A 21,915-nucleotide genomic window follows, 5' to 3' on the forward strand; every position below is an offset into this window, starting at 1 on the left:
CAGGGAGTCCTAAGAGAAAGAGTATGCTTGCCTGAAGAGGTGAGTTTACAGATTGCGCTCTATAAAGAGTAAGTGTGAGTGAGTGGCGAATGTGTTGAGGGGAGAGTGTTCCAGAGGAGTGGAGAGGATCAAGAAAAGTCTTGTAAGCGGGAGTGAGAAGTGGTGACCTGGAGAATATTCTTAGTAAAGGGTAGATTGGGTGTCGGATGGTATCTGAAAAACAAAAGTTTGCTTTCCTAAAACAGAAAGAATTTGCAATAATTCAGGTTGGAGTGAGCTCGAGATGTCTCCCAGAGCATCACTGCTGAATATATGCAAATTAACCATTGTACTCTTAGAAGCTAAACACACCTCCAGAACCGCTGGAATGCAATGATGTGTCAGCTTGTTAATTTGTACAGAGCCATAATAATCCAACATGCATACAGACTGTTTCGGATTGTTTGATCCTCATCAGTGCATGGCATGGATTAATTTGGCTCTATGGAGTAGGGCTTGTAAATCCGAGAGGCACAGACTAACCAGCAAGCTCATGGTGACCCAGAACTCATTGGAGTGTGTAAAGGACTACAATGGTCCTAAAAGCCCCCTTACTAAGATGTTAAGAAAAACAAAAGTTTGCTTTCTTAAAACAGAAAGAATTTGCGATAATTCAGGTTGGAGTGAGCTTGAGATGTCTCCCATTGCATCACTGCTGAATATATGCAAATTAACCATTGTACCCTTAGAAGATGGTATCTGGAAATAAGTTTATTTAGATCAGAAGGATCTAGTTTGTAAAGCATCTTGGAACAGTATAAGCAACAAGGAACTAATACATAAAGTGAGGGTTTAACAGGTCAGTACGATTTGTAAAATGTAGCTTTTAATCATCAGCTTAAAATAGGTCAATGCATAGAACAAATATCATCAAAAGTCCATATGTGAATGTATTGAATATCACAATTTTGTGTTTTGCGGCCTTTAAACCAATCACTTCTTCAGAGGAAAAACAAAAGTTTGCTTTCTTAAAACAGAAAGAATTTGCGATAATTCAGGTTGGAGTGAGCTTGAGAAGTCTCCCAGGCATCACTGCTGAATATATGCAAATTAACCATTGTTACCCTTAGAAGCTAAACACACCTCCAGAACCGCTGGAATGCAACGATGTGTCAGCTTGTTAATTTGTACAGAGCCATAATAATCCAACATGCATACAGACAGTTTTGGATTGTTTGATCCTCATCAGTGCATGGCATGGATTAATTTGGCTCTATGGAGTAGGGCTTGTAACACCAAGAGGTACAGACTAGAGGCAAAGTGTTGAAATTTCAATAGTTGTGGCCAACAGGTTTATATAAAAACGTAGTATTTTACATCCACGTTTGATATGCATCGAGCATCCTTTTCATCTAATCAGTAGACGGACAGATAAATCCTAGACCAGTGCTGGCCACTGGCTAAGTGCTGCACCAATTTCTGAAAGGAGCTTGTGGTTAGAATGACTGAGAGTCATCCAGTCAGTGGATGGACATCGTGACCTGTCTTCATGTCCGGGTGTGGCTAGTTGGAGTGCCCAGTTACCCAGTTCTAGGCTTGCAAGCAGTTTGTATTAAAGGACCACTATCGTGAAGAAAGTGGCCAGTTAAAATCTGACAGACAGGTTTTGGGCCAGTTCATCTCCTCATGGGGGATTCTCATGATTTTTATTTTTTTTTCATCAGCATTTCCTGAACAGCAGTTGCAAAGTCTAACTGACAAAATAATTTGCAACGGAGGCTGGGTGGCATCTTACTATTTTGGCAGTTAAACTGCTGTTCAGGAAATGCTGTTGAAAACAAACAAAACCCTGAGAATCCCCCATGAGAAAATGGACTAGCCCAAAACCTGTCGGTTCTGTCAGATTTTAACTGCCTACTTTTTTTTAGCGATAGTGGTCCTGTAAATCTACACGTGAGATTCAATTCGCTCCAGTAAGGGCCCGTTTCCACTGGCGTGTTCTCCGCGCCGAATCCGTAGAGTTTCCCCGCAGGCTGATTGCGCGGGGAAACTCTGCCATAGGGTACAATGGTGCCGCCGGCCGAATTGCTTGCGCTAGCGATTCGGCCGACATTTCCATCCGTTTCGATGCGGGAGGCTGCGAATTGCATAACCGTGCTGCGAATTGCACAACCGAGCAAATACTAAGGGCCGTTTCCACTTGTGCCGCACGCGTCTGCAAGACACACAGCGTCACTTCCTGTGGCTGATGGGATTCGTCTGTGTATCTGCATACCAGGAAGTGACGCTGTGTGTCTTGCAGACGCATGCGGCACAAGTGGAAACGGGCCCTTAGTATTTGCTCGACGGCCCGAATGTGGGCAACCATACATTTCACGTTCTAAGCACAGCCTTCCTTTAAACACATAATTTAAACAAGTTTGGCGTAACTTTCGGAAGGGAGCGGAAATAGCGGGGCCTCCGTGAAATAAAGATAAAGCAGAAATGGGATTTCCATTGTCTGTATACGTTTTTTTTAATTCCAGAGATATAAAAACAGCAGCTCATTCTCAAGCTATAGATAAAAATGGCAGCTAACGGAATAGCAATATAAACCACATGTCTGCTCCGAGCCGCCTTTGTGTTTGTGGCTCTGTACTGTTTCCAGGCGCTGCATGAAGCAGCTGATGACATCCAGAAGGATTCTATCCCGGCCTTCATTTCCGTGCAGATTATTGGGCTTGTGTCCTGCGTTTTATGGAAGATAACCTTTAATATAAAGCTTGTAACTGATTTACCACAAGGATTCAGAGATGTGATTGTCGCATTTCCAGTACCGGGGTCTGCGCTATAAACGACCGACCTGTTCACATTGCTGCTGATCGGATTCACACCTGTGCTGGAAAATGGCAGTCAGGCAGTGGAATCGGGATATCTGACTAGCGCCTGCTGAAAATAACAGCACTTCTACAGTATGTTGGCTGTGACTCCTGTCTTGTCCTCTCGTCAGCCATGATGCTACTGCAGTCAGAGATCCCAATTCCAGGCAGAAACTAAACTTCCAATTTGAAATGTAGGTCCATTCTTGTCAATGTTGTCATTCTTGGCTCATAAAGCTCTAAACAATCATATTAGCAAGGTATCCGGCTAAGCCACCTGGTCCAAAATGGCTCTGCAGAATTTACCGAGGGGATGTCAAACTTGCTGTGACACGGCAAAGCATGAAGGGAGCTGAGTATCTTGAGGGCAGTGGGCGGTCTCATGTTGAGGCGGAGCTCAGCAACTCCAGGAAGACTGATGTTATGACTGATGGGTTGCAGCAGCCTATAAACCCCACCCCATTCCCAGCCTGAAGTAGATGCAGGGGCTGCACACTCCTACATGGTGTTATTTGATTAAAAAGCCAGGGTTCTTGTGATCATGGGACCAGATGTATCTTTATCATTGTAGAATTTATATGGATATGTGGCTGCTGCCTTTTACAACTGAAATGCGGCAGCACAGTGGTATAGTGGTTAGCACTCTCGCAGTGCTGGGTCCCCGCTTTGAATCCCAGCCAGGGCACTATCTGCGTGGAGTTTGTATGTTCTCCCCGTGTCTGGGTGGGTTTCTTCTGGGCACACTACATAATACATACATAGACATATATGGTAGGGATTAGATTGTGAGCTCCTTTGAGGGACAGTTAGGGACAAGACAATATATATATACTGTACAGCGCTGCGTAAGATGTCGGCGCTATATAAATACTAAAAAAAAAATAATAATAAAATAGTAATAAAAAGTAATGAATGAAGGTCAAGTCCAGGTAAAGAAAAGATATGCTACTCCTGTTGCCTTTTTCTCATCCCAGATTAGAAGACTCCAGCTGATACCTGATTGGTTGCTGTAGGTGACACCACTAGCTTATTTTTTATAGATGGGGGACACAGTGGGCAGAGTGTTCTGTGAAGAATGTGCTGTCAGTGTTAGATTTTATCTCACAGAACAGAGTGGGATGGGGGGACAAGGACAATCCTTATGCTGGCTGTTAGCACTACAGCACTTCTCATGCTGCCTGTGTCTGTATGCAGATGTCAGAGCAAGAAATGGATGAAGCCATCACTCGTACTACACATCGTGAGAGCAAGGATGCCGGGACTGCTCATAGTCCAGGTAAGTGGATCACACAGCATCTGATTGGTCAGTCATGGCAGAATATACTAGAATTCAAACTAGTTCCTCTATCATTCAATGTCACAATTTAAAGTGAAACTTTATTTTATTATATCTGCAGTCTTCCTCCTCATTTGTTTCCTTTGTTACCATATGTACTTTTGCATGCCAGATGTGTTTGTCAATCGCTGCATCTTTCAGCTGTTGCATAGGCATGCTCATAGCTTCACATATGCTATCTGTCCATCTTAGCCTCTGTCGTCCAATATGTGACCAAAGTCTTTGAGTTTTAGTAGTAGCATTGACTCTTCTAGTGAACACTCTTTGCTTACTTTTCTAAAGGACCACTGTAGCGAGGGCTATATGGAGGCTGCCATATTTATTTCCTTTTAAGCAATACCAGTTGACTGGCAGCCCTGCTGATTCTCTGCATCTAATACTTCTAGCCATAGACACTGAACAAGCATGCAGCAGACCAACGGTTTCTGACATTATTGTCAGATCTGACAAGATTGGGTGCATGCGTGTTTCTGGTGTGATTCAGACACTACTGCAGCCAAATAGATCAGCAGGGCTGCCAGACAACTGGTATTCTTTAAATGGAAATAAATATGTCAGCCCCCATATTCTTCTCACTTCAGTTGTCCTTAAAGTATTGACTGCTTTGATTTTCTGGCAGTCCAGGGAACTCTCAAAAGCTTTCTTCACACTCACAATATATGCAGTACCCATATTACAAGTTTCAGGTTTTTCACGTTACTTTTACTTGTAGACAGCTAGAACTATGATAACAGGATTGCAGGCAGCACAATGCCTGTTGGGTGTGTTACTCTGCTGACTACTGTAGTTGATCACTGCACAGTGGCAGTGATGTCTGCTTGATGCGGCTGATTACTTATACAAATATATGAGTTACTGGGGCATTGAGTAAGAATGATCATTTTTAATGACATCAAATTGCAATATGACTTATTTAGCTCTGATACATGTAACATCATTTTTTTTAACCCGAATGTCCTCGTCTGAATCACCAAATCAATCCCCCGAGCTGCGATATAAGATGATCATTGGCCAGTGTGATGAGTTGTATAATTGTTGCAGTACAGTAATAGTGGACAGACGTTTACTGGCATCCTGTATCCTCAGGTCTGCATCTGAAGAGCCCGTCTCCCACTGTGAAGCCGAAGCAACCCGACGGTTCCGCCCCGCTGAGCTGGACTATGAAACGCTTCCTGGAGCCTGCAAGCCGGGTACGTGGGCACAACTAGCGAACACGTGAAGTGCAGATCCACTACTTCCCAATTTATTTTTAGTTCATCAGAGCCATCATTAGCAAAACTAGGCCGCCTTCGATCTGTTTATATCTAGCTTCAACTAGACTGACTCATCTTCTATGCGGGACAGGTGATACGCTGGCTTCTGTGCACAGACGCCAGAAAGCCGCTAGGAGCTGCAGAAAGTCTACAAGAAGTCGCTGGAGGCCCGCTAAGTATTTTAATGACTCCCACCCCACCTCTCCCCCCCAAAAAAAACAGTCCCCGTTATCCCCCTCAGGCATGCCAGTTAGTTGAGACCTCCGGTTGCCAGAGTTCAGGATGACGGGGACTTTGCTGTAATAAATTTTATTGAGGAAAATAATAAAAAACAATTTGCGGAACTCGGTAATCGGAAATTCTGATTTCCGCAGGATTTCAAGCAAATTGGCAAGACACTCATTGGAAAGCAGAAATCCTTTAGATTCAGAAATTTCCGGCATTTCCGACCATCCCTAGTGAGTTGGAGAACATTGCCCTTGGGTGGCCGAGGCTTTAGACGCAGATTGGACTTATAGAGGCAGTGGCGAAGCTAGATGTGGAATTGGACCAGGGCCCCACTCCCTTCTAGCTAGATGTGCCCCTTTCCCACTACTATGGTAGCTATATGCTGTCCCCTCCCTCACACCACCTCTCCCTGGTGTGGTATTTAGATGTGCAGCCCTCCCTCACAATCTCTCCCTCCCCCACCCTTCCCTGCTGGAGCTTTACAGAGCCCAGTGGGTAAGATTACAGGCTGCACACACTCACCTCTTACAGCAGGCTTTCTTCAACCCTTGGAACCCCAGGGTTCCTTGAGGACTCTGCTGGGGTTCCTTGGCATTTTTCCCCATTACAGTACCCCATAATAGGGGGTACTGTAAAAAGCACTAAATTGGGGGTCAGAATAATAATGGGCACATAAAAAAACACTAGGATAAGGAGACAGTGTAATAGGGGGTAGTAAAATAAACAGCCGCGCCTACTTTTACAGACCATGCCTCCTGCAAAATAAATGCAGGGGTTCCTCGAGATCAAAAAAATGTTTACTGGGGTTCCATGAGATCCAAAAGTTTTATGCAGGGTTCCTACAGGGTAAGAAGGTTAATAAAAAGGCTTTCTTACAGGTTCCAGGCTCTGGAAGTATCGTCTGTTCGCTTTGCAACACCACCGCTCTGAACCTCCTGCTTTTCAGATCAGGCAATAGAGCCCAAACTGAGAAGGTGGGTGCAGAGTGGACAGGTAGGACCTCCAGCACCAGGAACCTGTAAGAGGTGAGTGTGTGTGCTGCCTCTAATCTTCCCCACTGCACTCTTCAGGAGGGCAATGTGGAGAGGACAAGCGGGCCCCCCAGGAGCACGGACGATCGCAACCCCTACGCCACTGTACAGAGGTGCTCGTCATCTAGGTCTATCAGAAGTGATCAGTGCCAGCCTACTGAGATGTGTGTTTGTATTTCCCACCAGGGTTCGGTGAGCTCGGAGGCAGAGCTGTCCCAGTACTTCTCTCAGGACAGCCACAGCCAGTCTTCCCTCTCTGACACGGTGGTGACCGGCTCCAGCGATGAGGAGCAGCTGCGACTGAGGAGCGCCAGCAGCTCTATGGAGGAAAACACTGCTTCATTCAGTAAGGCTTCCTTTCCCATTGACTCGTGCACAGGCCCTGTCTGTGTGTGACCAGCAGAGAGGGGCTCACATTGCACCTGACATCCGCTCAGCACGGTGGTCTCTCATTCATTTATGTGTGATGGTTTGTGTTGGCCTCTCTGCAAACTCCTCACTGTTTTTCCATGTTGGTAACCTCTGACCTCCATCTCTCCCTTTCTCCCAACAGCCAATGGTCTTCATTTATTATTACAGTATTCGCATACTTATGCATAGATGTGTTTAGAGGTCTTCCAATGGTTTCCAAGCAATAATTAAAGCACGCCTGACGTGAGACATTAAAATGAAATGGAATGGTCCATCCTTGTTAGGATTACTTAAAGGACACCTTTTAGCCATAGCCCCTGAACAAGCATGCTGCAGATTAGGTGTTTGAGACATTATTGTTTGATCTGACTAGATTAGCTGCCTGCTTGTTTCTGGTGTTGATCACACACTGCTGCAGCAAGGCTGATTCTGTGTCTTCTAGGGTCACATGACCAGTCCTGGCCTGTGTGAATGCCAGCTTACATAGCCGGTTACAGAATGTTCTCACACAACAATGGCCAGCCCTGCAGAGAGAAACCTGCTCAGAAATGGATATCGTGTTGGATGAAAACTTCCAACCCATGGGGTCTCTTGCATTGCTGCAGCTAATCTCCTCTGACCTGTTGTTAGGACACTAAGTACTCCTCTCAGGAACACAGAGTCATTGGGGGCCACAAGCAGACGTCGTTCTGCTCCCTGTAACACTGATTGCATAGAAACAAGACTTTACCATATAGTGTATACTGCATATTATACCCTCACAAATTCACACTGATTGGGGCATTTCACTAATAAGCCAGAAGGGAAGGGGACTATCAAGTCTCCACTTAAAGCGGATCCGAGATGAAAAACTAACTATAGCAAGTAACTTGTCTATATATCTTATCTAAAGTTTAGATAGTTTACACAGCAAATCTAGCTGCAAACAGCTTTAATAGAAAATTATTATTTCTTCCTGTGATACAATGACAGCAGCCATGTTGTTTGTAAACATTACACAGAGGCAGGCTTATCTGTATCTTGAGCAAAAATCCGAATCCCCCCTCCTCCCCTCTGCCTCTGAAATCTCTGGCTAGTAATACCTCCCCCTCCTCCTGCCCAGACTGAGCTCCCATGATCCCTTGCTACAGTCTGATAGTGCCTTGACTCTCTGAAAACCTGTGGATGTGGCTTGTTTAGTTTATAGGGAATTAGAGTATTAAAACAAAAAAGTATTTGGCTTGAGGAATGCCCTATAAATAATATCGAAGGAACACTATTATGCAATGAGTTAAAGTTCATCTCGGATCCACTTTAACCACTCACAATGCGACACAAGCGGACCTATCAAACAAGTTACATTGAACTTCATAGGGTAGAGAAAAAATAATTCATTTAAAGCCTCGCTTCATCAATTATCAAAAATAACTATATTGTGAACATCCATAAATTTGTGAACATGAGACAATTAAATTTGGACAGAGGCACCAGGCAGGTTAAAATGATCTAAAAACAACTAAAAAGGAGGAGTACAGGTGGACTTACCTCCTGAAATGATGGACAATGGACAGTGGCGCATTGCCACTATTGGACCTTTTTGAGCTTGCACTCCTTGCCCGATGAAGCGGGTTATACCTGCGAAACGCGTTGCGGAGTGCCAAAATAAATTGTTATTTGCGATTTGAACAATCTCAATTGTCCATCATTTCAGGAGGTAAGTCCACCTGTATTCCTCCTTTTTAGTTGTTTTTAGATCATTTTAACCTGCCTGGCGCCTCTGTCCAAATTTGCACAGTATATAGTCCACCTTGGGTGGAGGGGACTGTCCCCTTCTTTCTATCTACAGAGAACGACTTCTTAAACCTGAGTGGGGTCAGGTTCTAATGCTCCCCACCTGCATTTCAAGTGGTTGCCTATGTGGTAACCCGTGTTTGTGAGTATATCCACATCTGTTAATTATTTCGCCAACAATTGTTAGACTTGCTGCACTATATTGGGCTCTCGGTTTTTCTTTCTTTTTTTTTTTTTTCTTTTTTGTTTCAAGTGCATGAGACAATTAAAAACCATCGAAAATCCATGGAGTAAATACAAGGTCAACCTCACAGATACGTGATGCATGGTCATCCATGCCCCCTCTTATGTCACAAAATCTTGTCAGAACCGGAAAAGATCGACGTTAGAAGAAAATGGTGAGCTTCTGAGAGGAACTGATGGAGAGGTAAGTATGTAATACTTATTTGCAGGTACATCATGGGTTCATTTTAAATCATTTTACTCAGTTCAGGTTCCCTTTAATGGACAACTGAAGCAAGAGGGATATGGAGGCAGCCATATTTATTTCCTTTAAAGTGGATCCGAGATGGACTTTTACTCATTGAATAATTGTTCATTTCCTATTGTTTGTAGGGCATTCCTCAAGTCAAATACTTTTTTGTTTTTTTTAATACTCTTAATTCCCTATAAACTAAACAAGCCACGCCCACAGGTTTTCAGAGAGCCAAGGCACTATCAGACAGTAGCAAGGGCTCATGGGAGCTCAGTCTGGGCAGGAGGAGGGGGAGGTATTACTAGCCAGAGATTTCAGAGGCAGAGCGGAGGAGGAGAGAGGATTAGGTTTTTTTGCTGAAGATACAGATAAGCCTGCCTCTGTGTAATGTTTACAAACAACATGGCTGCTGTCATTGTATCACAGGAAGAAATGAACAAATTCTATTAAAGCTGTTTCCAGCTAGATTTGCTGTGTAAATCTAAACTTTAGATAAGATATATAGACAAGTTACTTGTTATAGTTAGTTTTTCATCTCTATTCTGCTTTAAGCAATACCAGTTGCCTGGCAGTCTTGCTGATCCTCTGCCAATAATACTTTCAGCCATAGACCCCGAACAAGCATGCAGCAGATCAGGTAATTCTGACATTGTCAGACCTGACTGGATTAGCTGCATACTTGTTTTTGGTGTGGTTCAGACACTACTGCAGCCAGATAGACCAGCAGGGCTGCCAGGCAACTGGTTTTGTTTAAAAGGAAATAATTATGGCAGCCCTCATATCCCTCTCACTTCAGTTATCCTTTAAAGGGAACCTAAAGTAAGAGGGATATGGATGTTTCCTTTTAAACAATACCAGTTGCCTGGCAGTCCTGCTGATCTCGTCTCGGCTGCAGTAGTGGCTGAAACAAGCATGCAGCTAATCCAGTTTGACTTCAGTCAGAGCACCTGAATCTGCATGATTGTTTAGGGGCTGTGACTAAAAGTATTAGAGACACAGGATCAGCAGGAGAGTCAGGCAACAACTAATCCGCTTGATTGCTTTGAAAGTTTTGCCTTGTTCGGTGTCGGGTTTAGTCGCCCTTTAATTCACTATACGAGAGGAGGCCAGCGACACTCATATTCTGCGGTGTCTAAGCCAAGCTCATAAAAGGTTTTATGGGTGACTCATCTACCCGCAGTGACAAAAGCTTCTCCAGCTCCATTAGTTTCATAGATAGACGTTTATTGGGGGAAGAGGACGGAAAATAGATTTCCCTGGGAAGCCAGTGTGAGCGCGATAATGTTCTGGCCGGAGGAATTATAGAGCTCTCAGCCTTCCAGCTTGCCTCCGCACTGTTTGAAGTACGCAGCCACGTGGAGAGGTCCTCCCATAAATTAGGAGTAATTCTTTCTCTTGTGTTATAAGCTTAGGCTGTTTCCATGAATTAAAGCCAGAGCTGAGACGTTTTCTTGGAATGAAAAAACAAAACAAAACACTACAATGTCTGTAGTCTGCGCCTCCGAGTCGCCTTCCAGAATAGCTTTGTTTATCTGAAGGAGAATGCGTATATGTGTGGTGACAGATGCAGCACAGGAGGGAGCGAGCGGCTTATACCTGGCAGGAAAGCTAGGCTTAAGGTGGCCATACACTGATAGATTTGCAGCAGATTGTATCAGCAGATAGATTTCTGTCAGGTTGAATCTGACAGGAATCTATTTGATGTGTGCCACACAGTAGGAACAGATTTCCAATAGATTTCAGAATGAAATCTATTGAAAATCGATTGAATGCTGAGCATACATTGTTTGTTTCTGCTGCTTAATTCTCCACTCAATCGTTTTTGCCTTCCATTCTGCAGTTGATTCTCTTAGCTTCCGCTCGTTTTTCTTATCTTTTCCCATTCACTTCTATCAGGAATCGAGCGGCAAAATGATCGAACGGGAGATCGGACAAGTCGGAGATTATCTATCTAACCATCTATCTGCCTCAAAAACAAACAGTGTATTCCCAACATTAATGGATTACTGCACCATTAGATCCAATGCCACTCTATGGACCAAATGCTGCCAGCAGCAGACCGACCTAGATTTTCCATCCTGTCAAATAGATGAAATCGATCGAAATCAGTCAGTATTTTTAAGTTCCTTTTGAATCACTGCAGACAAGGGCCAAAGGAATGGTCTGCAATGCTCTTACCTCTGTCCTGTAGCTCCTGTTTTAAGTCAGTACTGTTCTTGGTTGGTTTTTACATCTCCAGATTTATCAAGTATTTTATATATTGTTCTTTTCTATTTTTTTCTTTCTTCTATGTGCAGGAAATGGTGCCACAAAAGGACAAAGTTCTGTAATTTTCCCACAGAGAAATGGAGGTATCCACAGTTCTGGGACCAAACATATAACATCTCGCCAGTCTAGCATTGATGGAAGTCCACAGTCTATAAGAAGTCCTCTTCAACGGCAAAGAAGAATTGTCTGCTATGATGATGAAGATGCCAGTGAAGATGATGACTTCAGCAAGAAAGAGGAGAGACTCTTCCAAGACACAAGGAAGAAGAATGGCGACGAGGATTCTGGGATTGTCATGACTACGCCATCCTTGGATGTAGACGAAGAAGCCCAGCCCGACGACTTGCCAAGGAGTATGATTGGTGAAATAGGGACATCTCTGTGTGGCAGCTCGGTGGAATCTGAAGAAAGCTCAGTGGAACACATGGTGGACTCCCCGTTTATTGCCATTAAATCTTTTGAATACACCAGTAGGCCTGAGAACCGCCCAAATACTTTGGGAATTAAAGATCCCTTAGAAGGACAGCCTGACAACAAGAGGTCTCCTAAGCTTGAACACAAAGCTGTGACTCGAGTCAAGAGCATGATGAGCACTGAGAATCCCAATGCCGCCAAGCATAAACATGAGGAGAACAAGACTTCTGCAAAGCCTTCTAAACCAGGTCCACCAGTGAGGAAACCAGAAGGAGCAGAGGTGTTGGGGCGGTGCAACACAGAAACTGTTGAGCTGCTCTGCAGTGAATATGAGTCAGTTGGGTTGGATCTTGAAATCAGACAATGTCCTGTTAGAGTTATAATAACTGGATTACGACCACATGGGGAATCTGGCAAGGTGAGTCTACATTTTTCCTTCTACTTCATCATCTATTCTTCAGGAACTGTATTCTTCCATTTCTTTCCTCTATCAGAACTCCTTTCAGAGCATAAATTATTTATTCTAGTTGTGCATGGGCACTCAACTGCAGAACTTGTATTTGTCCACGTAGTATGTCTATGTGCTTTTTTTCAAGTATTTGCTCAGTAGCACATACACTGACCACTTCCTGCATACTGGAATCTCATTGCTATAGACTTTTATGCTCTCAGTGATTCAGTCTGAGCCTGCCGCTTTTCAGTCTGAATAGCAGGATGATGCATAGCCACGCCCACAGAGCCTGAAACTAAAGGTGCGTGCACAAGTTTGCCCACAGGCAGGGGTGCTAATTGGCCCATGCGAGCCAATCATTTTTTCACCTCAGTTCAGGTTCCCTTTAAGTCCCTTTACCCAGCAACTTCTAGTCCTGTGATCAAAATTTTCACACAAAAAGGTCCTGTGTGAACACTTCTTGAGGCTGAAGGCTGCTGTGTGCATTTAATTTCTCTACAGTAGGGGGAAGATAAAGCTATATGCAGCATGTTAAAGGGATGCAGGTAGCTTTTTTTCCATGCAGGTAGTCCTGGTTTCTAGTAGCTGTAGGAGCTGACAACTCCCCCCCCCCCCCCCCCCCCCGCCCTTATTTATCCTGGTCAAAGGTGTGAAAGTAATCAAGTGTGACTTTCTAAACTGTTTGAAGCACAGTGTTTTATTCCCTCCTCCTCCCGCTGATGAAAGCTTTTGTTTGTTCACTGCTACTGCTAATTACAGCAGTCCTTATCTTCCTGCTTTTTCTGGGGACAGCAGGCCAAGGCAGTAGGGTAATAAAAGCCTCTAACAAACATCTATATGTAAAAAGAAGAGATGAAATTGATTTTATTAAGTAATGAGCCACATTGTTAGCATGCTTTTTTAATATGCTATTGAGATGCCCTTGGGGCTAAAAATGCTGCTTGATTCACTTGAAGTTTCCCAGGTTTGACATGAACAAGGAAACCTCTGATAGCAGCCACATCTTGGGAGACATTTAGTGAAGCGCTAATGGCTCAGTGAGCCGCTGCCCCTTCCGATTAAGAAGAGTGACTTTAGGCTCCCGGTGGAGCTGGTGAAGCTGCTGAAGCAGATTCAGAACGTTCTACATTTGTTATGTCTTCCAGCTGACCTGAGAAGGCTTTCCGAGTCTCCAGACTCCGCCAGACTGGTGATGAGGATATGGAGAACCAGACATTTGTTTAGACACTGCGACTGATTGGAGCGCCACCATAGGCTGTAATGCTAACTGCGGCTATAGCGGCGCAGCCCAAATGACTAGAAAATCGCTGTAATTCAGGTGCCGGCAATAGCCGGACCCCGGATTACACGGCCAAAGGAAAAAAAATAGAGGAACAGTAGGGGAACGTATTTTTTATATTCTCTGAGATTACCTAGTCCTTACCTAATTCCTGCTTCACCCTGCGCCCAAATTACACACGGCTGAAACATATGTATCCCCCCCCCTCCCAGCTGTTACAAACCAACTTTCCTCTCATTCCCTTTCCCTTAAAGGACGACTATCGCGAAAATTGTAACATTTAAAATACATGTAAACACAAAGAAGTACGTTTCTTGCAAGGTAAAATGAGCCATAAATGAAAGTGAACCCAAGAGGAAGCACCCTCATGTATTTTACCATATATATCAGTGGGAACATTAGAGAAAACACCTACTCTGCTCTCTGTTTCATTATTTACTGTTCAGATTGCTTCTTGTCAGCCCTGATAAAATCCCTGACTGAGCATTCAGTCTGGCTTTGCTCAGGAATATTTATAGCTCAGTCCATGTTCTCTCATGTCTTTTCAAGTCCAAGCCTGCCCCCTGCTGGCTCTGCTCAGGAATCATTATAGCTGAGTCATTATAGCAAAGCCAGACTGAATGTTCAGTCGGGGATTTTATCAGGTCTGCTAAGAAACAAGCTGTGCAGTGCAGAATGAAACAGAAAGCAAGGTAGGTGTTTTCTCTAATGTTCCCACTGATCTATATGGTAAAATACATGCGGGTGCTTCCTCTTGGGTTCACTTTAATTTTTTCCTATGTTGCTGTCACTTACAGTAAGTAATAGTAATCTGACAGAACCAACAGGTTTTGAACTAGTCCATCTCTTCATGGGGGATTCTCCGCACGGCCTTTAGTATTTCTAAAGAGACAATCCCTGAATGGATTTATATTAAGATGCAGACCGCCTCCCTACCTGTTTGCACACTTTTTTGGGCGATTGGGCAGAGCAACTGCCATTCACTGAATGCTTTTGAAAATAAAGAAAACCCTCAGAATCCCCCGTAAGGAACTGGGCTACTCCAAAACCTGTTGGTTCTGTCAGATTTCTACTATCTACTGAAAGGAACAGCAACATATGAGAAAAGTAATTTGTAGCTTATTTTACTCTGAAAGAAAAGTACTTCTTATTTGTATGTGTTTTTGTTATTTTAAATTTTTACGTTTTTTGTGATAGTGGTCCTTTGAAGGGCAATTGAAGCGAGAGAGATATGGAGGCTGTCATATTTCTTTCCTTTAAGCAATACCAGTTGCCTGGCTGTCCTGCTGATCCTCTGTCAGGCATTTTTGACTTAAGTCTGACTAGATGCTTGTTTCAGGTGTGTGTGATCCAGACACTGCTGCAGCCATAGAGATCAGCAGTGCTGCCAGGAAATACATATGGCAGCCTCTACAAACCTCTCTCTTCAGGTGTCCTTTAACAGTAAACCTCCTATAGTAATTCATAACCAGTAATCCTCTTCCTTCTGTTATACCTAATGTAGAGTACAGCAGCAGAGCCATACATTCCCGGCTTCTGGCGGTGGGACGTCTCCTCCGCACTAATCTTCACTGTACAAGCAGCACCATGTGACTCTCCCCTGTGTGTCACATGACATACAAGGGCGGGAGCCGCATGGTGTTGCACGACGCTCGTACTGAACAGCTGTCCCTCCACCAGAAGCCAGTAATGTATGGCTCTGCTGCTGCTCTGCATTTACCCAGCCAGCCCTCAGTGATGGAGGTTAATACTGTGTGTGTGGAAGGGGTCCAGCCGATAGATCTCTGCAGGAGGGCCTGGCTCGATGTAGTTATCGCCCCTGCTTGCAAAAAAGGTCCTCTAATCACTTCAACTGGGACCTTGCAACGCCAGACAGACACTTGTTAACATGGCAATCATTTGAGCTGATCACTACTTTTATAAAGATGGCAGTCACCTGATCCGCAGAGATGTGCTTTCATTTTAGCAGACATTGGGCATTTTTCTAGCCATCATCTGATTGCCACCATTGTAAACAGGCCTCAGTATACTATGTGTGGTACATAGGCGATGTGAATGGAGAGGGAGTCATTGTCTGTCCTTCTTCCTAATACTCTGCCCATGACACCTGCACTAACCCAGAATGCACTTCAGATCAGGTGTTCTCCCTCCACTGGCAACAGGATCAGAGTCACAACCAAACTGGCTTGTCTTTACGGTTCTCGTCCACACAACTATCTCATTGATCGTCTAACAATTCATGATATGTTTGTTTATTTACACTCAGGAATCGTTGGGAAGATTGGCTCCTGGTGACGAGATCCTGTCCATAAACGGCATCCAGGTTGGCGAGCTTTCTTACCAGGAAACCTGCGACTACGTCCAGTCTCTGCCCTCCGCTGTCACTCTGGAGGTCCGGAAGCCCCTCTCCGGTATGCACCACTCACTCTCTCATATGTTTTCCATAATCATTTTAGGACACAGAGGCGGACATAGTGCCGTGCAGCCGCGTAGTGGCTCCATGTCCTCTAGGCCCCATGCTGCTGTACCACAGTTAGGGACTAATAATCCTCTAGGCCAGCGATGGCTAACCTTGGCACTCCAGCTGTGGTAGAACTACAAGTCCCATGAGGTATTGCAATACTCTGACAGCTTTAAGCATAACTCGAGGAGGCAGAGGCATGATGGGATTTGTAGTTTTGTCACAGCTGGAGTGCCAAGGTTAGCCATCACTGCTCTAGGCTCTTCTCTGTGTATTTCTCTCTGAAACCCATGAGGAACAGTGAGAATTGTTTGTGGTCCGGCCATAGACAAGTATAAAATGTGTGCTACATGTAAGTATACCCAAAGGCGAACCTCGGGTACGAAAGCGCATACTTACCTAAAGAGAGGGAAGCCTCTCTAAATAATAATTATTTTTTATTTATATAGCGCCAACATCTTCTGTAGCGCTGTACATAGTACAAACAAATAATGGGGAACAAATATACATGAGAAGTAAGAGACCGTACAGTCATGACATTGAATAGAATAAGTACAAATACATACATAGTTGATGTGTAGTTGGTACATGTGCATATGTTAAAATTACAGCAGTATGAGAAACACTAGGAGGAGGTCCCTGCCCTTGCAAGCTTACAATCTAGAGGGTAGTGGGGAGGAAACAGGGAAGGAAACACAGGGGTTAGTGGGTGAGCCAGTGTGCCTTCAGTGCTGCCTATAGCAAATTATAGGCTTGTTGGAACAGGTGTGTTTTCAGAGTACGTTTGAAGGTTTCCAGACTCGTGGCGTGACGAACCGGCTGAGGAAGGGAGTTCCAAAGGAAAGGGACAGCCCGTGAGAAGTCTTGGATGCGAGAGTGAGAGGAGGTGACTAGGCTGGAGGACAAAAGGGTCTCCTGTGAGGAACGGAGGGTCCGGCCGAGGAGGTATCTGGAGATTAAAGAGGAAATGTATGGAGGTGATAGCTTGTGTAGAGCTTTGTATGCAAGCGTGAGAAGTTTAAACTGGATCCTTTGGGCAACTGGTAACCAATGGAGGTATTGGCAGAGAGGGGCTGCCTCAGAGGATCTAGAAGAGAGGTGGATGAGACGGGCAGCAGAGTTTAGTAGGGATTGGAGAGGTGCCAGTCTGCTTTTTGGTAGACCACAGAGTAGGGTGTTACAGTAGTCAAGACGGGAGATGATTAGGGCATGCACCAGCATTTTAGTTGCTTCTTGTGACAGGAAGGGGCGGAGTCTGGAAATGTTTTTGAGATGGAAGTAGCAGGAGGTAGTTAATGTGTTGATATGCGGTATAAAGGAGAGGCCAGAGTTACCCCCAGGCAATGAGCTTTAAGGGATGCGCTATCCGGTCCATCGTTGTTGCTCGTGGACCCACCAGAGATTTCCATGAAGGGCTTGTCAGAAATCTAATTGGGGCCACGCTCCTCTTCAGTCACAGTTGGACTGCACAAGTAAAGCCATGCCTGTGCAGTGAACTGGAGCCGCTGGTCCCACTGCGCAGGTGCAACCTGTTAGGGAGGGTCCTAGCGAGCGGCAACAGGAGCGAGGAGGACCCTAAGACTTACCTTTTCTTAAGAGGAAATGTAACCAAGGATTGAACTTCATCCCAATCAGTAGCTGATACCCCCTTTCCCATGAGAAATATTTTCCTTTTCTCAAATGGATCATCAGGGGGCTCTGTATGGCTGATATTGTGGTGAAACCCCTCCCACAATGTGATGTCAGGACCATTGTCCCGATCGTTTCCTGTCTGTGAGCCTTGTTGCATTGTGGGAAATAACAGCTGTTTCCAACTGCCAAGCAACCAGTATCTTCCTCTGTGCATGTGTACGTCTATAAAAACAACAACTTTTTAGCCTATGGCATTGCTAGTGGGTGTGGTTATAGATAATGGCAGTTGGTGCTGTGTGTTTCTTGTCATGTCTGCCAGTAGTAAAGATGATGACCTGCAGGCTGATTGTGGATCAAACAATATGAACAAATTACATGGCAAATATCAATCATTTCTTCATTTCTTTTCTATTTTTTTTACTTCTCCCTTTGCAATGTATTGATTTATTTTTTCTCCCCCTTTTCGTTAAAGTTCCACTTTAGCAAAGTATTTCCTTTTTTGCCCCGAGCTGCAACTCAGCTTAAACGACAACTATCACGAAAAAAATAAAATCTGACAGAACCAACAGGTTTTGCGCCAGTCCATCTCCTCATGGGGGATTCCCAGGGTTTTCTTTGTTTTCAACAGCATTTCCTGAACAGCAGTTGCAAAGTCTAACTAACAAAATAGTGTGCAAGGGAGTAGGGAGGCTGGCTGGTATCTTACTATTTTGGCAGGTAAACTGTTGTTCAGGAAATGCTGTTGAAAACAAAGAAAACCCTGAGAATCCCCCATGAGGAGATGGATAGGCCCAAAACCTGTCGGTTCTGTCAGATTTTAACTGCCTACTTTTTTTTCCAGTAGTGGTTCTTTAACATTAATACAGCGCCAACAGAATGTAACCTAGGCTCATATACTTTTATGTTCTCATTTGGATGCAGCCAGAGATGGATGAAGATGTAATGGGGCTATAGGCAAAGTAATAGATTTAAAGAGAAACTCCGACCAAGAATTGAACTTTTATCCCAATCAGTAGCTGATACCCCCTTTTACATGAGAAATCTATTCCTTTTCACAAATAGACCATCAGGGGGCGCTGTATGGCTGATATTGTGGTGATGCCCCTCCCACAAGAAACTCTAAGGACCATGGTACTCCTAGCAGTTTCCGGTCTGTGAACCTTGTTGCATTGTGGGAAATAGCTGTTTACAGCTGTTTCCAACTGCCAAAACAGCAAGCAGCAGCTACATCACTTGCCAGCATTAAAAATGTCACCATGTAATAAAAGTCAGAATATAAATCAGGGATTTAAAATATTTTACAATGGGCAAACACCGACTAAATCATTTATACATAATTATTGTAAAAATGAACTTTTTTTATTACACTATTTTCACTGGCGTTCCTCTTTAGGGTCTCCTTGTGGTATTTTTGGTAAGCTGAAGTTGAGAGAGGTCAGAGAAGGTGGCTGGTGGGCCCTTTGACACCAACTAGGCCCCAAGCACCTGCCTAGGTCGCCTGGTGGATGATCCTGCTCTGGATGCAGACATCTGTTATGACCACTCCCATGGGACCCCCTTCATTTATTCTGAACAGGGGCAGAGTGTTGGCTTTGCCTGCCTCTGGGTAGCCAGACACCTGGCACATAAATGTGCTGAAGGTTTCCTTTCTGGAATTGGAGATAGTCTCCTTGCCTAATTGTGATATTTCAGCTGGGATTGGATGTGCTTACGTGCGCAGACAATCTGTGTGCTTCCTGAAAGCAGAGGAGGAAGAATGATAGAGGGACACGCAGTCTGCTTCTAGACTAAACCTCAGCTCCCGTACATCAGACTGCTGCTATGTCCTGCCTCTTAGGGAAGCTGCCTGCCTGCTTTACTACTTTTTTTCTCTTTTGCTTCTCTCCTGCACCCACACAGGGTACTTAGTGCTTCTGTTGAACTGGATGAGAGTGGTAGGAAAGTGAGTCTAGGGGTGCTGGGGTTGTAACCTCACCATGCCCCTTTTCTGAGGGCCCAGCCTAAAGATGGAGTAAGAATAACCACTTCAGGACCACAACAGCAAAAAAAAAAAGTCAGCAGTTAAAACCTAAAGGAGTCATCAATCAAAAAAAAAGCTCCTTCTCGTTTTACTTACCTGGGGCTTCCTCCAGCCCCTTGCGGCCTAGAAGCCCTGCCGGTGCAGAGGGTGATCTCCTCTAGTGCGCCTGCGTGAGCGCAGAGTTGCGGTGTGGGACATGTCAGCTGCAAGGGGCTGGAGGAAGCCCTGGGTAAGTAGAGCGGGGGGAGCTTTTTTTTGACTGATGTTTCCTTTAACGGGACCAACAGGTTTTTGACTAGTCTATCTCCTTATGGGGGATTCTCAGGGTTTTCTTTAATTTCAAAAGCATTTCCTGAACAGCAGTTGCAAAGTCTAACTGACAAAATAGTGTGCAAGGGAGAAGGGAGGCTGGCTGGTATCTTACTCATTTAGCAGTTTAACTGCTGTTAAGTAAATGCTTTTGAAAACAAAGAAAACCCTCAGAATCCCTCATGCGGAGACAAACTAGTCCAAAACCTGTCAGATTTTAACTTTCTTTTTTCGCTGGAGTGGTCCTTTAAAAGAGGCCCCAGGCAAGGTTGTAGCTGTGACTTATCTTTATGGGCTTTTTGGTAATCTGAGGGGGGGAATGGGCAAAATAAGTGGCTTTTGGGCCCTTGACACTCACTAGGCCCCAGGCACCTGCCTAGGTTGCCTTTTGGGTGATCCTGCTCTGGCCCAGCCAGGGCTCTGCATCAGCCCTTGAGCCTTCCTTTCGTTAGTTTTGTCCATGCTTTGCATAGTGGTACATACTGTTCTCCGCTCCGTGTCGCTGCACCTCACACCGCTGCTGTCCTTGGTTACACCGCTGCACCTCACACCGCTGCTGTCCTTGGTTGCACCGCTGCACCTCACACCGCTGCTGTCCTTGGTTGCACCGCTGCACCTCACACCGCTGCTGTCCTTGGTTACACCGCTGCTGTCCTTGGTTACACCGCTGCACCTCACACCGCTGCTGTCCTTGGTTACACCGCTGCACCTCACACCGCTGCTGTCCTTGGTTACACCGCTGCTCCTCACACCGCTGCTGTCCTTGGTTGCACCGCTGCACCTCACACCGCTGCTGTTCTTGGTTGCACCGCTGCACCTCACACCGCTGCTGTCTTTGGTTACACCGCTGCTGTCCTTGGTTACACCGCTGCACCTCACACCGCTGCTGTCCTTGGTTACACCGCTGCTGTCCTTGGTTACACCGCTGCTGTCCTTGGTTACACCGCTGCACCTCACACCGCTGCTGTCCTTGGTTACACCGCTGCTGTCCTTGGTTACACCGCTGCTGTCCTTGGTTACACCGCTGCACCTCACACCGCTGCTGTCCTTGGTTACACCGCTGCACCTCACACCGCTGCTGTCCTTGGTTACACCGCTGCTGTCCTTGGTTACACCGCTGCACCTCACACCACTGCTGTCCTTGGTTACACCGCTGCTGTCCTTGGTTACACCGCTGCACCTCACACCGCTGCTGTCCTTGGTTACAACGCTGCACCTCACACCGCTGCTGTCCTTGGTTACACCGCTGCTGTCCTTGGTTACACCGCTGCACCTCACACCGCTGCTGTCCTTGGTTACACCGCTGCTGTCCTTGGTTACACCGCTGCTGTCCTTGGTTACACCGCTGCACCTCACACCGTTGCTGTCCTTGGTTACACCGCTGCTGTCCTTGGTTACACCGCTGCACCTCACACCGCTGCTGTCCTTGGTTACACCGCTGCACCTCACACCGCTGCTGTCCTTGGTTACACCGCTGCTGTCCTTGGTTACACCGCTGCACCTCACACCGTTGCTGTCCTTGGTTACACCGCTGCTGTCCTTGGTTACACCGCTGCACCTCACACCGCTGCTGTCCTTGGTTACATCGCTGCTGGTAAGCTAATTCTGGGGGATGAGGAAGCACGGGGGGGGGGGGGGGGGTCCCCAATGTACGAAGGGACGAGGAAGCACAGGGGGGGGGGGGTCCCCAATGTACGAAGGTGGAGAGAGGCTGCATGGCTGTGTAGCTGAGGCACTCAC

General features: G+C 45.5%; 1 protein-coding gene across 4 annotated transcripts in view; it reads left to right on the plus strand.

Moving 5' to 3' along the window:
• The window catches only part of PDZD2 (PDZ domain containing 2), a 467,120-nt gene that overhangs the window by 391,355 nt on the left and 53,850 nt on the right, over nt 1–21,915 (plus strand). For all 4 annotated transcript variants that reach the window (XM_068251259.1, XM_068251260.1, XM_068251261.1 and 1 more), the window contains 5 exons: nt 4,032–4,113; nt 5,260–5,363; nt 6,872–7,031; nt 11,639–12,441; nt 16,020–16,164. In XM_068251259.1, coding sequence (XP_068107360.1) covers nt 4,032–4,113; nt 5,260–5,363; nt 6,872–7,031; nt 11,639–12,441; nt 16,020–16,164 — 1,294 coding nt within the window. The remainder of the gene's footprint in view (nt 1–4,031; nt 4,114–5,259; nt 5,364–6,871; nt 7,032–11,638; nt 12,442–16,019; nt 16,165–21,915) is intronic.

Source organism: Hyperolius riggenbachi, chromosome 1 (assembly GCF_040937935.1).
Source record: "Hyperolius riggenbachi isolate aHypRig1 chromosome 1, aHypRig1.pri, whole genome shotgun sequence".
In the NCBI taxonomy this organism is placed as follows: domain Eukaryota; kingdom Metazoa; phylum Chordata; class Amphibia; order Anura; family Hyperoliidae; genus Hyperolius; species Hyperolius riggenbachi.